Source organism: Sciurus vulgaris (genome assembly GCF_902686455.1).
Source record: "Sciurus vulgaris genome assembly, chromosome: 10".
In the NCBI taxonomy this organism is placed as follows: Eukaryota; Metazoa; Chordata; class Mammalia; order Rodentia; family Sciuridae; genus Sciurus; species Sciurus vulgaris.
The window spans coordinates 27,868,504-27,886,146 of NC_136470.1; the positions used below are offsets into that span (position 1 = coordinate 27,868,504).

Here is a 17,643-nt window from a genome sequence, read left to right on the forward strand (position 1 = left end):
CTTTTCACTTTTTGTTTCCCACCCCTAGGACCAGGAGCTACATCCTGCAGCATACACTCTGGGTTACCTTCTAATGTCTCAGTACCCACATGTCCTCCATACCTCATATGGGTTACCCTGATTGCATATGTGTGCTAGAGGTGCTGGCCAGGGTTAAGAGTAGCCCAAAGAGGATCATTTCAGAAAGTCAAAGGTCCTGAAAATCAGCAGCAAGAACAGCGACAAATTGTAAAAAATTGACATACTAACATGGTTAATAGCCGGATCAAGACATAAATAAAAGTTAAAGTCTAATTTGCTCCAGTTAGCACTTCAAGGTGTGACTGAAGGTTAAAGGGTTGTGGATACAGAAAGATGCCATATCAGCAAAGGTCTGGGGCAGCTCCACCCCATGTAATTTCCTGATATATTGAAACATGCTGTTTGATGTGATAGACGTCACACATGGCTACTGAGCATGTTAAATGTGGCTACTATGACCAAGAACCAGAATTTTCCATTCCATTTGACTTAAGTAGCTAGTGGCTACTAAATTAAGAGTGCAGGTCTAGGGTGACTGGAGGACAGAAGTGGCAAGAGTGCACCCTCTTGCACCAGAAGTGCTAAGGTTATAAAGACGAGAGAGAGGGCCAGGTGTGGTGGCACATGCCTATAGTACCAAGGACTCGGGAGACTGAGGCAGGATCTCAAGTTCAAGGTCAGTTTCAGCAACTTAATGAGGCCGTCTCGAAATTTTTTTAAAAAGTTTGTGGGGAGGGGGATGTGGCTCAGTGGTTAAGCACCCCTGGATTTAATACCTGGTACCAGAAAGAAAACAAAATAGTAACCCAAGGAATAGGATCTTCCTTTACAGGAATTCAGTCCACTAGTTCACTGTGAAATATTATTCTGCCAACAGTTTGGAAGATGGACTAAAAAGAGGCAAGGGCAAAGAGGCTACTCAGAGATAGATCCTATAGTCCAATCAAGTGAGAAGCCTCACAGATGTACTAGTGAGGAGGTATCTAGAAATCCACCTAGTCAACATTGCTAATAAATGAAAAATTTTAAATTCCTCATTTATAGATTATTATATCATTCATGTAGAGAATATATAAGAATCAGATTTGGGGATGTGATGAATTCAGTTTGGATGTGCAAAGTTTAAAGTGCCTCTGAAACATCTCAGTACAAAGGACTGGAAATATTTATCAATCCAGAACAAGAAACTTTTGGTTAGAAAATATTGATGTGTGAATTACGTAGGCAGAATGGGAAGACAAATTAGTAGACAAGACCATCTGGGAGAGAGAAAAAGAGTAAGAAGGGGGCCGAGCACTCTGCTTTGAGTAACAGTAACATTTAAGAAGTAGAAAGAAAAGGAAACAAGAAGGAATATAGGCAGGATTAGAGTGACTCAAAGAGGTCTATTTCAGGAAAGGTCCTGAAGACCAGGAGCAAGAGGTATCACCAGATTGCAGAAAATTAAATAAAAAATAAATAAAGGGGGGGGGGGTGGCTGTCAAATATTTAATATTCATTCTGTGGAAGAAATTTTCTAAATGTTCTATATGGAGAGACACACTTAATCTTAAAAGAATCCTCCAAATGAATTTAATTGTAATCTCCATTTTATAGATGAAGAAACTGAGACACAATAAGTTAAATCATCCATTCAAGGTTAATACACAGTGATTAAGAGCCAAAATCTGAATCCAGACAGTTTACTTCCAGAGTCCAGAGTTCACACTCATAACCCATTCAGGAGATAGATAGCTAGACAGAGAGTGAAAGAGAGAGAGAGAGAGAGAGAGAGAGAAAGATGGGGAGAGGACACCAATAAGTTAAGGACTGAAAAACATTTGTGTATTGCTTTGGCAAGAGTACAAGCCAAAATGGGTATGCTGTAGAGATGAGGAGATGTAAAACAATTTTAAGTTCCCTGCCTCTCACATACGAAATGGTAGTAATAGTTATGAAAAGCAAATCCATCTACCTGGCTTGAGCTTGGCTCAGTAACAGACATTCAAAGTAAGGTCACAGGTAACGGTTAGATAAATTAAAATTGGAAAAGCAACTACTTAACCCAATGTTTTTGAACCAGTTCCCACTTAAGAAGGCTTTCAAGAATACACATGAGGCTAGGTACAGGAACAACCATGAATCAGAAGACTAAGGCAGGAGGGTTACAAATTCTAGGCCAGGCTTGGCAATTTAGCAGACCCTGTCTCAAAATAAAAAGGGTTGGGGATATTGCCCAATGTTAAAGTACCTCTGGGGTCAATCCCTAAATCCCTAGTACCAAACAAACAAACAAACATGATAGGAAACCTCTGTAATACGCCTTATGTATAACCAGGGATATACGGACACTTGTCTAGTTTTCTAGTTTCCTGAAAGAAATGAGAAGCATTTGCTGAAGGACAAACATATTGTAAAGGTTTTCTGCCAGTATAGGGTGAAAAAAGTGAGCTTTTTGTATTATTTCTGAAGAAAAAACATAACCTCAAAATAATGAGTACATTCTAATTAAATTTCTAAGTTCACTGTATACACTTTTCCTTTATTTGTGTTTTCTTCATACTATTGAGTTATCAACAATGCCCATCCCTTACTTACATTCTGGTTAATGAATAATTAACTGTAAATAATACAGAAAGGGAGGTACAAAAGTGAAGGAAAATCATGTCTAATTTTCATAACTTTCTTGGTAAGGCAAAGAAAGATCACCCAGTGTTACAACAGCCGACTGAATAAGAGTTTGTGGATGGCAGTGAAGGTCTGAAATAGTCTTTAAGAAGAACAGTACTTGGAACAAATATGGATATTTAACCTTTTTGCATGTGTGTATTCAATTGTACATAATTCCCTCCATCATGACTCATTCATTCTTATTATTATCAGTGTCTATCCTGTTTTTTTTTTATTGTCAGTCTAACCAAAACAAAACAAAAAGAGGCTAGAAAGTACTGAAAAGAAAGAAATGATTCGTAAAAAAAAGACAGTTACTTCATTTTTGTAAATAACTCTCTCCCCTACCAACCTCCACTAAAACAACAACAAACCCATCACCATTTATGTGTGTATGAGTAAAGGGGGGAATAAAAAAGGGTCATGGAGTAAGAACACTAGCAAAATAAACATCTGTGGTATAATGTTAGGTGAAATGGATGAAAAAGACACAAAATTCAACATGGATTATTTTCATTCATTTAACAAACTATTCAATGAAAATACTGAATGATTATATAAGAACATTGTGGGCAATTTGTAATTTTTATTGCTATAATTTTAAGTGTTTTTTGAATAAAGCTTAAGGTTTTAAAAAACAGGCAGATGAAAGAGCAGACCTATAGATATTTGCACTGCATCTTAAGGCAAAAGAAAAGATGCTAACAATCCCACTCTTACTCTGGTTAGGAAGTATAAATCATACTGTTATAGACTGGTGACCAAAAAATTCATGTTGACACCATAAATCCCAATGTGACTGTGTTTGAAGGTAGGGCCTCTGAGGATGCAACTAAGGTTAAACAGGGTCTTAGGGGTGGGGCCCTAGTCCATAGGAACTAGTGTCCCTGTGAAAAGAGAAGAATACACCATGGATGTATGCAGAGAGGGTCAGGTAAGGGGAAAGGGAGAAGGCCACTATCTTGCAAGCCAAGAGAGGTCTTGGGAGAAATCAAACCCACTAACCCCTTGATCTTGGATGTCCAGCCTCAAGAACCAGCAAAAAATAAACTTGCTATTTAAGTCACCACCTTTGTAGTATTTTGTTATAACATCCCTAGCAGAATAATACATGCACTTTGGATAAGTTATCATGACCACAACAAACAGTGTTTAATCTATCTAACAACGTAAAGCAAAATAAAACGTAAAACCGCACAAGATTACTCCAACTCACCACCCCCCAACCATCTAAGTTTTTGTATTTTGGGGGATGAGGTAGGAATTACAGGTAAGTCAACTAATCTAAATCACAAAACAAAGACACTGAACTTCTGGAGAACCAAATAAAAGAGAAGAAAAATTTACCTTACTCTCAGTTAAGTTTAAAATGAAGCAAAAAGTAACAATTAAAAAAAAATAAATTATGGTCACTTTCTTGAAACTACAAATGAGAAAGCTGTGAAAAAGCTGCCAGTAAAGAATCCCAGGTGACTGGAAATTAAACAGCATAAATTTAAGTTGTACAAAATGCTACCAAGAATTTTATCTGGTGCAAGGACTCTCAAACTTTAGCAGATGTTAAAATCATATGAAGGATTTGGTTAGGACACATAACTTGAAGAGTTTCTGAATTCACAGTCCTGAGGTGGTGGCTTAAGAATTGTCAATTCTAACATGTTTCCAGATTCCACAGGCTGCTGTTCAAGAAGCTACACTTGGAGAAGTACTAATTTAGTGTGACTATGAACTAACTGTATTTTAGTGAATGTGGTAAGTACTAAGGCTCACTCATGGCTACTGTATCCTTCAACTATGTGTTTATTAGAAGTTCCTACTTGGTCTCAAGTTCTATTTGAATTCTATAAGTTATTTCAAAACTTAAATTTTGAGGACTGGAAGAGAGTAATGCAGTGACCAAAATGAGAATCATTTAAAGTAAAATCAAACCTGCCACTGACAATAGTTCTATGAGGTTCCAATCCTAAACTACTAGTTATACTAACTCAATAAATTATATAGAAAAATTTTACCAACATAAATCTTAAGACTAGATTAAAATTCAATATAAAAAGCTGTTTCCCTAGGTTTGGAAAAAAGTCACTTCTTTAAATAAGTTGTTTTGAAATAATTTCTAGGACTGTTTCTTAAGTACAAAGTAAACAGTAATAATACTTACCTTCAGTGCAAGGGCCACATGATTCCTTGGAATGATTTCCATATGGTATGTGAGCACTTTTGTGTCTTGCTGATCAATTATACACATAACAAAAACAACTCAACCACTGTGGTAGAGCATTATAAAAATTTTGAAGATACTTTACAAAAGCTACAATAATATATATGAAGTTTCTAAACTTTTAACAGGAATTGAAAACCAAAATAGAATTCTCTTTAGTAGAGAGCCTAAATTGCACACCCAAATATTTTGATAGCTACAATTTGCAAAATCTAACTTTACAACAGGAATAGAACCAATTTCTTGTCATTACACCCTACCAATACAATGATACCTTTATAAAAAGTACCATATGATAGATTATTATTTTTTTCTTCCTCCTCTATCCAGGATGTTTTAGGAAAGGCACTTATAAAAAGTACTAGTTTTGGCGACGCTGTAACAAACATAGACATAGCATAATGATATATTTTACTATGCTAACAAAGTTATCATTTATAAGAAATTTTTATAAATTCAAAAATAGATTGTTGGTAACATCATTACCTTTAAAGCATTGACTTGATTTTCATTCACAATATTATTTCATTAATCTTAAACAGTAGTTCCATCTACAAAATATTCTACAGCTTTTTCCTTTTTGAAGATTAAAGTAAATAAAAACAGTTAAGATACTCATGACTTCTAATTAAACAATATCAACTTCATTTCACAGCATTGATTAGCAGAGAACATTTTCAATTAAAGTGATATACAATTTACAAAAATAGAATGATTATATAATGCAAAACATTGTACTCCATTATGAAGAAAAAATGTGTGTATGTACGTGTGTTTGTGATTATGTGTGTGTGTGCATACATATTTCTTTTAAGTGTCACAAATAGCCCTTATTCAAGTACTCTTTCAGGTTTCTCTTGAAATAATTACTTTGCTATATTATTTGTAAATATACAAAAAACAAAAGGCTAATCTAAGAAAAGATTAAAAGTTTCAGTGTACTTTGACTTAAAAAACAGGATGCTCACTTTAGTGAATCCGATTGAATTCGTAACAAGTTTAGGTACCATCCTAAGTTCAACAACTTAGTAAAAAATATAGAAATATTTTAAGTGTCAAATACCTAGTAATTTTCCAGTATGCTCCGATTATAGCAAAATAAAGACTGTACTAATCTACTCATCACCCAATCTTAATTCCCAGACAAAATTCATTTATATATTATAGCTAAAACAATGAACTAATATACAATATACCTGCTTACAAACACATAGGTAGCCATAAATAAAACTTTATTCTTTAATTTCATTTACAAGCTACCAAATATTATGTATCGTACACAAGTGCTGAATACTTAAAATGACTGTCGTCATGGAAGGATCCAGACTGAATGGAAAGCCGCTGATAAAGAAAAGATGAGAGCAAAGTAACACTGTAACAGAAAGGTGGCAAAAGCATAGTTTTGCCATAATAAAATCAGATTTATAATTATACATCAGTTCTGGTTAAAACAAAGTCTGAGCGCCATGCGATTCTCAGCTTTATTATTTTCAGTCTGGCTAAAGTCTGTATAGTCATTTTGTCTTTTGCAGTTATTAAAATTAAAAAAGTTAAAAACTATAGCAGCAACAAGCAAACCCTGTGACAGGAAGGCAAGGGTTAAGAACTAAAAAAAAGTTTATACAGTGTGTTTAGGGAAAGTGTGTGTGCAGTTTATCTTCCATCAGCAGGAGTTCGACTGAGGGACAACATGATTCGGGCAAAGCGCTCACAGAGTTCATGTGTGGAATAGGAAGGTAACTTTGGTGGCTCATGGAAACCTTTAATCTCCGTTGAACAGTCAAGCAGTTTTGGCAGAAAATCGGTCAGCTTTTCTTGGAGGTTTGCTGCAACACAAACAATGAGATGTATCAAAACAAAAATTATCAAAAGATCATCAGCAATTATGATTAAGTAGCAGTGGTCAGTTGATGTTTCATTATGGAAATATGTAAAGTAGTTGCCATTTTGTGGAAGAGATAAAAATACAAATGGTAACAGCAATGCACAAAGCTTAATTTATAAATAGGGAAAAATCAGTAATGAGGGGAACATAAAAATACTATAGAATGTAAAAATGGCAAGAATAAATATTTTAAAAACTTTTGATCCTAGCAACTCAGGTACTCATCAGTATTGTGTAAACTTACATTCCATTTCTTGTCCTAGGTATGAACACCATCGATTCCTCATATCTTCCACAGCAAGTATATCTTTCTCTTCCATTTCATCCACCAGTAGCAGGGGCAAAAATGGAACAATAAACTCATTCATGATAATCAAACCATTGTTTACTTCTCGATCCTCTCCAGATTCAAACAGTTCTGCAGCTTGCTCATTCAATTTCTTAATGCAATGGGAAAAATAAAAAAATAAGAAGTTTTATTTCCTTTTTAATTAAATAAAACACCTATAAATGTTAATACTAAAAACAACATAATAGGTATGCTCACAAACAGTAGTGAACAAATAGCAGTGAAGAAAAACAATCTACTGTAGCACTGAAAAAATTTTTTCTTAAAAATTGTGCATATAATAGCAATAGAAATCAAAGTAAAAGCAGAAAAGTTAAAAACTTTTTTGAAGTGTTGTTCAGCTTCTATTACTTTGATTATCATTCTAAAGGTCATTTTTTAATTCTTCAGGATGAACTTTTCCCAGTTCAAAAATATTATAAGCATTCAAAGTAATTTTAAAAACAAATAAATTCAGAATACTATAAATTGAGAAACTCATCATCATCTCCTGTATAAAAGTCGAACAAATACATATTATTATATTCACTGGTTTACAAATGTAAAAGTAATTATTTATTTTTTCCCTCAACAAGTTTTTGCTATGTACACACCATATGCTACAAACTGATCTACAAACAGGAACTGTCAATTACTGCCAGAATTATTTTCTGAAAACAAAACTAACGATAGTAAACTTAGTCAAACTTATACTGATGGAAACTGATAAACATGACAGGTAGGCTTCTTCACAGTCTGCCACCAAGAAGTGCTGTCAGTTTGGCACTTCCACCTAGCGCCTCCTCCATATCCAAGCCACAATAAATCCATCTTCATGTTCCATTGTTTGCATTCCAGGACTTTTCACTTGGTGTCTCTTTGACCTGAATGACATTCTCCCTTCTCTATATTTATTCAAGGAGATCCAGATCAGTGTTTATCTATCTCTTAAAATTCTTCCCAACAATGCTAGACATCTTGTTTTGCAAATGGCACTTAATCTGGAATATAAAAATTGTTTGTATATGTCTGTTATCAGATTGAGTTCTCTGAGGAAAGGAAATGTGTCTTACTCATCTCTGTATTGCTTAGAACTTGATTCTCAGTAAACATACAATGTGAAAAAACCTGAAATGAACACTTCTCATGCAGTTTCATCCAAATCCCTGTATGAAACAACTAAGTGTGACTGCTTTACTATTAAAAATGAAGAGAAACATTTTACCATTTTTTGAATTCTTTAAAAGCAATCATCAAGTATGGGTTGCATTTAATTTAAAATCAGGTATAATAAACATATTTCCATAGCCCCCAAATTCACTGTTCTAAGTTAAAACCACTCTAATACATTCAATGCCTGTCTCAATGTACTTAAATACAACTCTGAATTTTTTTAAAGCCAAAATACACATAATTCAAGTATTCCTTCTCAGGGGAATATTTAAAAGCCCTTTAAACTGGTCAAAGTAACATTCTCAGGGCTGGGGATATAGCACAGCAGCAGGCTGCATAACTAGCATATGTGGGGTCCTAGGTTTGATCCCCAGAGCCATAATAATAATAATAATAATAATAATAGATCATAATACCATTGTCAATGGATATAAAACCAACAATTTTAAGTTTGAAAATGCACTCAAATGCAGTAAAAAAACAGCTAAACAGTAAGATTTTAAACTAATATTCCCATTCAAATATTTTAATTGTACATTAAAACTAGTTAAAGCTGTGATTGTACTGAAAGAAAACATTTCAACAGCAGATCATTTTAAGTTTTTTAAAGTACACTTTGTCCATTTAACAAACCTATTATGGGTTCAAAAAATATACACTCTTCAAATATCTTTGTCTCTATGTTTTAAAAAAGAAAACAAATACAACTTAGAAGTTCACAATATAGAACAGAATGATGTCACCAGTTAACTCAGTGAAATCTAATAAAAGAAATTCAATGGAATTTCTTATTTTTTAAATGAAGGCTAGCTGATTCAAGGAACATCAACAGAGTACTCCAGATATCTGGAGTTAAATAAACTGGTGTAAAAAGAATTCTTTAAAGTAACTTCTGGAGTTTGTAATAATACTAATATTTCAGGACATAATAAAATCATTTGGGAGAAAAACTACAAAATCCAGGCACAAAAAAAATCTCACAGTGAATTCTTTGCCATTATATACAACAAGTATATCACCATTTACAAAATCTCAGAACATCTATGCTTTGTTTCTGTGACAATTTTTCCTCAAGATCTATGTAGCGCCTCTTTGCCCACCAAAGACAAGAGTGGTAGGTAGTGTAATGATGAAATCTAAACATACATGAAAACAATGAATTCTCATTCTAGAAACATTTCCAGCTTAAAATGTGGAATACCTGGAACTATAGGAGGAGGATAATGCACTTGGTGCATTTTGTCATCTTAAGGGAACAGACCCAATGTATAGACATCATTGTGGTTCTTACCCTGCCAGGATTCATAGTCAATCACTTACATGTTAGTCAAGAAAATGTGCCCAAAGTAAGACAAAATCGTAAACATACAATGTGCATTCAACTTACTAGTAAACATTCTCTTCTATAATGTGATATTAACTCTTCATCATGTCCTCTGTATGGGCCTTTAGACAAGAGTTCTTTGTTATTCTGATAAGCACAGATAAGGAACAGCAAGGAATCTATATAACTTAAAAATGAAAAACAAACAGTAATTATTAGCATTTCAGTTTTTTAAAGAAAAGTCAATTATAATTGCAAAACAATTTAAGTATATGATTAAACCAATGCACTATACGCCCAAGAATATCTCCTAAGCAATAGCAACACATGAAACCAGAAGACAAATATGTTTTAAAAGTTAAAAAAACAAACAAACAAACAAAAAAAAAACCAGATTAACCAGATTGTAGAAATTAATACAAGCTCAGAGAAGAGGCCACAGCTGATAAAATCAGCACCAAGTCTTTTTTGCATTTTTTTCTCTTTCTCTCTCTCTTTTGGTTTTGAACTTGAAATTCACCTGCTTCCTAAGCCACTGGGATTATAGGTGTGTACCACTGGGCCCAACTTATTTTTCTGATGTCATCCAGTCCTTCCAAAATTAGGACTGGTATGAAAGCCAACTACTTGTTTAAAAACAGCACCATTTCTGTGTGAAGGATGGATTGGGATCCTTTGTTTCATGATCACAAATATTCTCTGGTACACGTAGTGACTTCTTGTCGGATTTTCTGTATGTACATACACAGTTCTAGTTGTTGAGAAAAATGTAGAAGACAGAAGAAAGAATATCCAAAGGTAATGGGGGAAATGGAAAAAGGAAAGGGTTCTTCTAAATCTGGGAAATCTATGGGATAAAATAAAAAGAATACCGTCAATAACACAAAAGGCTGAAGTGCGAAGTTTATGTGTTAGGTTATACACATAACCTAAAAGTAAGCCTAAAAAAAAATAAGCCTAAAAGTCAGGAAGTTCAAACCAGGCTTGAAAACAGAAGGGAAAATGTCTAATAGACTATTGTGCTTTTATTGAAAACAATTACTGTCCTAACATGTTAAAGAAAAAGTATTAGTCATGTATTTGTACAACTAAAATGTGAAAGATATTGCCTTTTGTTTTATCCAGTTATTAATGTTATATTCTCACAGATTAATGCAGAGAAATATAACATCCTAAAAAATAAAATATTATAGAAGAATATTTTTTAAACTCTATGCTGCCAAATCAATGTTACTGTTTATTATTTGCTTTCTTTGCTCAGATATGAAACAAATTATTTTCATACTCAAATATTAAGTGTAAAATTATTTGAAAATGAATATACACATTCATGACAAAACAAATTATACATCTGAAGCCATTGTGATAAATAAATTTTTAAATGTTATTTTAAAAATGCCTTTTCCTAGGGATTTGTTTTGGAGAAAACCTGAGTGTGAAACTTTATGTTGAAATAATATGTTAATAAACATATTCTCCAACTAAAGATTTTGTTTCATAATGAAAAAGAGAAGTACTAATACTAACTGTTGTGTTATACTATTAAATTGCAGTTGTTGGCTATTTAATAAAAAACTGGTTCTTCTATCTTTCCTTTTATAACCATAACTATAACATTTCCTATAAAAAAGATCTCTCTCCTGAATGATATTAATATCTGGCCTCATAGACCTGAGTCACCACTCTGAGAATAGCTCTGAAATTATGATCTTGGTACAACTCTTCACTAAGAGGTACAAAATGCTTAAACATCTTATCAACTTTTAAAGTGCTTATGAATATATAAAAATTCAAAATAAAATTCAGCAATCTAGTTACTACATTCTTACTTATAAAATAAGACCATGTAATTTGGGGCAATGGCAATATACCTTTAATCCCAGCAATTTGGGAAGCTGAGTCAAATTTGAGGCCAGCCTGGTTGACTTAGCAAGACCGAGTCTCAAAATAAAAAATATAAAAGACCAGGAATACTGTTTAGTGGGAAAATGCCCAAATGCCCTTTGGTTCACTCCCCAGAACAATAATGACAACAAAAAAGATTGATAAACTCAGTTCCTAAAACATTGACTCCAATTGAAGTGACAAGGACTCATCAACAAGAATTTCACTGAAGGGTTTCAATTCTTACGTTTTCATTAAAAACAGGTTTGACACAACCTTTTGGTAATATTTTATACAGGGCAAGTTATGGTAACATTGTTTAAGAAAGTCATAAGACTAACATTTCTCATAAACACCATATTATTTGTCATCATTACTAATTTTCAATGAATCTAATAAACACTGACTTGATAAACAAGTACCAATCTGAGAACTACAAAGCAAATTAGGAAATGTAAACATTCTTCCAAGTTATATCTTTGGAGGTCTTTTAACAAACTTTAAGAAGTCTAACAGACTTTAGGAGAAACTAAGGTGGAAGCTATGCAACTGACTACAAAATGACATTTTCGCCTTTTTAATTCTTATTGAATGAGATAAATAATTAATTTTTTTGAGACAGTATCTTGCTATATTGCCCAGCCTGAACTCAAATACTTAGGCTCAAGCAATCCTCCTGTCTCAACATACTTTTTGTACATATTTCACGAAAATATAAGAATATATGGTGTCCATATTAATTTTTCTTCCCTTATTAGTTGAATGACCTTGACAAGGTTAATTACATTTCTGTAGAGCCTCGATTCTTTATCTGTAAAACTGCAGTGCTTTTTTGACCTTAGACACTATTCGATTTTAAGACCACATTATTATTTTGCTCCATAAGTACAAATCTCAGAAATCCTGGATGTAAATATTCATATATCAATAAAACCTTGACTAAACTCACTAATAAATGGAGCTATTAATCAAAACAGTGTGTCCATTTTAATGAGCAAAGTGAATTATAAACAACACAGTGACTGGAACCTTAATAATGCTTATCTACTTAAACACAATGTTATGTAAAACACTGCTTTTTCTTTTGTATGGTAACTCTTTTTTTTTTTTTTTTTTTTTTTTTTTTTTTTATTGTAAACAAATGGGATACATGTTGTTTCTCTGTTTGTACATGGCGTAAAGGCATACCATTTGTGTAATCATAAATTTACATAGAGCAATGTTGTTTGATTCATTCTGTTATTTTTTTCCCTTCCCCCCACCCCTCCCACCCCTCTTTACCCTCTATACAGTAGTTCCTTCCTCTATACTTGCCCCCCTCCCTAACCCTAACTCTAACCCTTCCCTCCCCCCCATTATGTGTCAACCTCCACTTATTAGCGATATCATTCGTCCTTTAGGCTTTTTGAGATTGGCTTATCTCACTTAGCATGATATTCTCCAATTTCATCCATTTGCCTGCAAATGTCATAATTTTATCATTCTTTATGGCTGAGTAATATTCCATAGTATATATATACCACAGTTTCTTTATCCACTCATCAATTGAAGGGCATCTAGGTTGGTTCCACAGTCTGGCTATTGTGAATTGAGCAGCTATGAACATTGATGTGGCTGTATTTCTGTAGTATGCAGATTTTAAGTCCTTTGGGTATAGGCCAAGGAGTGGGATAGCTGGGTCAAATGGTGGTTCCATTCCAAGTTTTCTAAGGAATCTCCACACTGCTTTCCATAGCGGCTGCACTAATTTGCAGCCCCACCAGCAGTGTATGAGTGTACCTTTCTCCCCACATCCTCGCCAACACCTGTTGTTGCTCGTATTCTTGATAATCGCCATTCTAATTGGGGTGAGATGGAACCTTAGGGTGGTTTTGATTTGCATTTCTCTTATTACTAGAGATGTTGAACATTTTTCCATATGTTTGTTGATTGCTTGTAGATCTTCTTCTGTGAAGTGTCTATTCATTTCCTTAGCCCATTTGTTGACTGGACTGTTTGAATTCTTGGAGTAGAGTTTTTTGAGTTCTTTATAGATTCTGGAGATTAGTGCTCTATCTGAAGTATGATTGGCAAAGATATTCTCCCACTCTGTAGGCTCTTTCTTCGCATTGCTGATAGTTTCCTTTGCTGAGAGAAAGCTTTTTAGTTTGAATCTATCCCAGTGGTTGATTCTAGCTTTTATTTCTTGTGCTATGGGAGTCCTGTTAAGGAAGTCTGGTCCTAGACCAACAAGATGAAGATTTGGACCTACTTTTTCTTCTATAATCTGCAGGGTCTCTGGTCTGATTCCGAGGTCCTTAATCCATTTTGAGTTTAGTTTCGTGCATGGTGAGAGATATGGGTTTAGTTTCATTCTGTTGCATATGGATTTCCAATTCTCCCAGCACCATTTGTTGAAGAGGCTATCTTTTCTCCATTGCATATTTTTGGCCCCTTTGTCTAGTATGAGAAAATTGTATTTATTTGGGTTTGTGTCCGTGTCCTCTATTCTGTACCATTGATCTACCTTTCTATTTTGGTACCAATACCATGCCGTTTTTGTTACTATAGCTTTGTAGTAGAGTTGAAGATCTGGTATTGCAATACCCCCTGTTTCACTCTTCCTGCTAAGGATTGCTTTAGCTATTCTGGGTTTCTTATTCTTCCAGATGAATTTCATAATTGCCTGCTCTATTTCTGTAAGGTACGTCATTGGGATTTTAATTGGAATTGCATTGAATTTGTATAGCACTTTAGGTAGTATGGCCATTTTGACAATATTAATTCTTCCTATCCAAGAACATGGAAGATCTTTCCATCTTCTAAGGTGTTCTTTAATTTCTTTCTTTAGTGTTGTATAGTTCTCATTGTAGAGGTCTTTCACCTCTTTTGTGAGATTGATTCCCAAGTATTTTATTTTTTTCGAGGCTATTGTGAATGGGGTAGTTTTCCTAATTTCTCTTTCTGAAGATTCATCACTTATGTATAAAAATGCGTTGGATTTATGGGCATTGATCTTGTAACCTGCTACTTTACTGAAATCACTTATGAGTTCTAAGAGTTTTCTGGTGGAATTTCCAGGTTCCTCTAAATATATAATCATGTCATCAGCGAACAGGGATAGTTTGAGTTCTTCTTTTCCAATTCGTATCCCTTTAATTTCTTTGGTTTGTCTAATTGCTCTGGCCAGAGTCTCAAGAACGATGTTGAATAGAAGTGGTGAAAGAGGGCATCCCTGCCTTGTTCCAGTTTTTAGGGGGAATGCTTTCAGCTTTTCACCATTTAGAATGATATTAGCCATGGGCTTAGCATAAATGGCCTTTACAATATTAAGGAATGTTCCCACTATCCCTATTTGTTCTAGTGTTTTGAGCATGAAGGGGTGCTGTATTTTATCAAATGCTTTTTCTGCGTCTATTGAAATAATCATGTGATTCTTGACTTTAAGTCTATTAATATGGTGAATTACGTTTATTGATTTCCTGATGTTGAACCAACCTTGCATCCCTGGGATGAAACCCACTTGATCATGGTGCACTATCTTTTTAATATGTTTTTGTATGCGATTTGCTAAAATTTTGTTGAGAATTTTTGCGTCGATGTTCATTAAGGATATTGGTCTGAAATTTTCTTTCCTTGATGAGTCTCTGTCTGGTTTAGGTATCAGTGTGATATTGGCTTCATAGAATGAGTTTGGGAGGGTTCCCTCCTCTTCTATTTTATGGAATACTTTGAGAAGTATTGGAATGAGCTCTTCCTTAAAGGTTTTGTAGAACTCGGCTGAGAACCCATCTGGTCCCGGACTTTTCTTTGTTGGTAGGCTTTTGATGACTTCTTCTATTTCAGTACTTGAAATTGGTCTATTTAAATTGTTTATGTCCTCCTCATTCAGTTTAGGCAATTCATATGTCTCTAGAAACCTGTTGATGTCTTCGAAATTTTCTATTTTGTTGGAGTATAGATTTTCAAAATAGCTTCTAATTATGTTTTGTATTTCCATCCTGTCTGTAGTGATATTTCCTTGTTCATTCCGAATTTTAGTGATTTGGGTTTTCTCTCGTCTTCTCTTTGTTAGTGTGGCTAAAGGTTTATCAATTTTGTTTATTTTTTCGAAGAACCAACTATTTATTTTGTCAATTTTTTGTATTGTTTCTTTTGTTTCAATTTCATTGATTTCAGCTCTGAGTTTAACTATTTCCTGTCTTCTACTACTTTTGGTGCTGTTCTGTTCTTCTTTTTCTAAGGCTTTGAGCTGTAGTGTTAGGTTGTTTATTTGTTGAGTTTTACTTCTTTTATTAAATGCGCTCCATGAAATAAATTTCCCTCTAAGTACTGCTTTCATAGTGTCCCAGAGGTTTTGATATGATGTTTCTTTGTTCTCATTTACCTCTAAGAATTTTTTAATTTCCTTCTTAATATCTTCTGTTATCCATTCATCATATAATAGCATATTGTTTAACCTCCAGATGTTGGAATAGTTTCTGTGTTTTACTCTTTCATTTATTTCTAACTTCAATCCATTATGATCTGATAGAATACATGCTAGTGTCTCTATCTTCTTGTATTTGCTAACATTAGCTTTGTGGCATAATATATGGTCTATTTTAGAGAAGGATCCATGTGCTGCTGAGAAGAAAGTGTATTCACTCTTGGTTGGATGGAATATTCTATAAATGTCCGTTAAGTCTAAATTATTAATTGTGTTGTTGAGATCTATGGTTTCTTTGCTCAATTTTTGTCTGGAAGATCTGTCCAGTGGTGAGAGCGGCGTGTTAAAATCACCTAGTATTATTGTGTTGTGGTCTATTTGGTTTCTGAAATTGAGAAGGATTTGTTTGACATACATAGATGAGCCACTGTTTGGGGCATAGATGTTTATGATTGTTATATCTTGCTGATTTATGCTTCCCTTAAGCAGTATGAAATAACCTTCTTTATCCCTTCTGACTAACTTTGGCTTGAAGTCCACATTATCGGAAATGAGGATGGATACTCCAGCTTTTTTGCTGAGTCCATGTGCATGGTATGTTTTTCCCCATCCTTTCACCTTTAATCTATGGGTATCTTTTTCTATGAGGTGAGTCTCTTGCAGGCAACATATTGTTGGATCTTTCTTTTTAATCCAGTCTGCCAGTCTATGTCTTTTGATTGATGAATTCAGGCCATTAACGTTCAGGGTTATTATAGAGATATGATTTGGTTTCCCGGTCATTTGGTTCATTTTTAAAATTTTGTTTATTTATTTGTTTGACACAACTTGTTTCCTCCTTTTTTTGACAATTCCTTTAGGATAATTCCTCCCTTTGCTGATTTGCTTCTTTGTTTTTCATCTCTTCCTCATGGAATATTTTGTTGAGAATGTTCTGTAATGCTGGCTTTCTTTTTGTAAATTCTTTTAGCTTTTGTTTATCATGGAAGGATTTTATTTCATCGTCAAATTTGAAGGTAAGTTTTGCTGGGTATAAGATTCTTGGTTGGCATCCATTTTCTTTCAGGGCTTGAAAAATGTTGTTCCAGGACCTTCTAGCTTTTAGGGTCTGGATTGAAAAATCTGCTGATATGCGTATTGGTTTCCCCCTGAATGTAATTTGGTTCTTTTCTCTCACAGCCTTTAAAATTCTGTCTTTATTTTGTATGTTAGGTATTTTCATTATAATGTGCCTTGGTGTGGGTCTGTTGTAATTTTGTGTATTTGGAGTCCTGTAAGCCTCTTGAACTTGATTTTCCATTTCATTCTTCAGATTTGGGAAATTTTCTGATATTATTTCATTGAATAGGTTGTTCATTCCTTTGGCTTGTTTCTCTAGGCCTTCCTCAATCCCAATAATTCTTAAATTTGGCCTTTTCATGATATCCCATAGTTCTTGTAGATTCTGTTCATGATTTCTTACCATCTTCTCTGTTTGTTCAGCTTTGTTTTCAAGGTTAAATATTTTGTCTTCAATGTCTGAGGTTCTGTCTTCCAGGTGTTCTATCCTATTGGATATGCTTTCTATGGAGTTCTTAATTTGGTTTATTGTTTCCTTCATGTCAAGGATTTCTGTTTGGTTTTTTTTCAATATCTCTAACTCTTTATTGAAATGATCTTTTGCTTCCTGTATTTGCTCTTTTAACTGTCGATTGGTGCGATCAATCAATGCTTGCATTTGCTCTTTCATCTCATCATTCAATGCTTGCATTTG

The 17,643-nt window shown here is 34.0% G+C and overlaps 1 protein-coding gene across 7 annotated transcripts in view; it reads right to left on the bottom strand.

Annotated features, from left to right (window-relative positions):
• Window positions 1-6,099: 6,099 nt before the first annotated feature.
• Window positions 6,100-17,643, bottom strand: part of USP25 (ubiquitin specific peptidase 25) — a 143,555-nt gene continuing 132,011 nt past the window's right edge. For all 7 annotated transcript variants that reach the window (XM_079101219.1, XM_079101216.1, XM_079101215.1 and 4 more), the window contains 3 exons: window positions 9,662-9,785; window positions 7,018-7,213; window positions 6,100-6,714 (listed from right to left, as the gene is read on the bottom strand). In XM_079101219.1, the coding sequence (XP_078957345.1) occupies window positions 6,542-6,714; window positions 7,018-7,213; window positions 9,662-9,785 (493 nt within the window). In that variant the 3' untranslated portion in view covers window positions 6,100-6,541. The remainder of the gene's footprint in view (window positions 6,715-7,017; window positions 7,214-9,661; window positions 9,786-17,643) is intronic.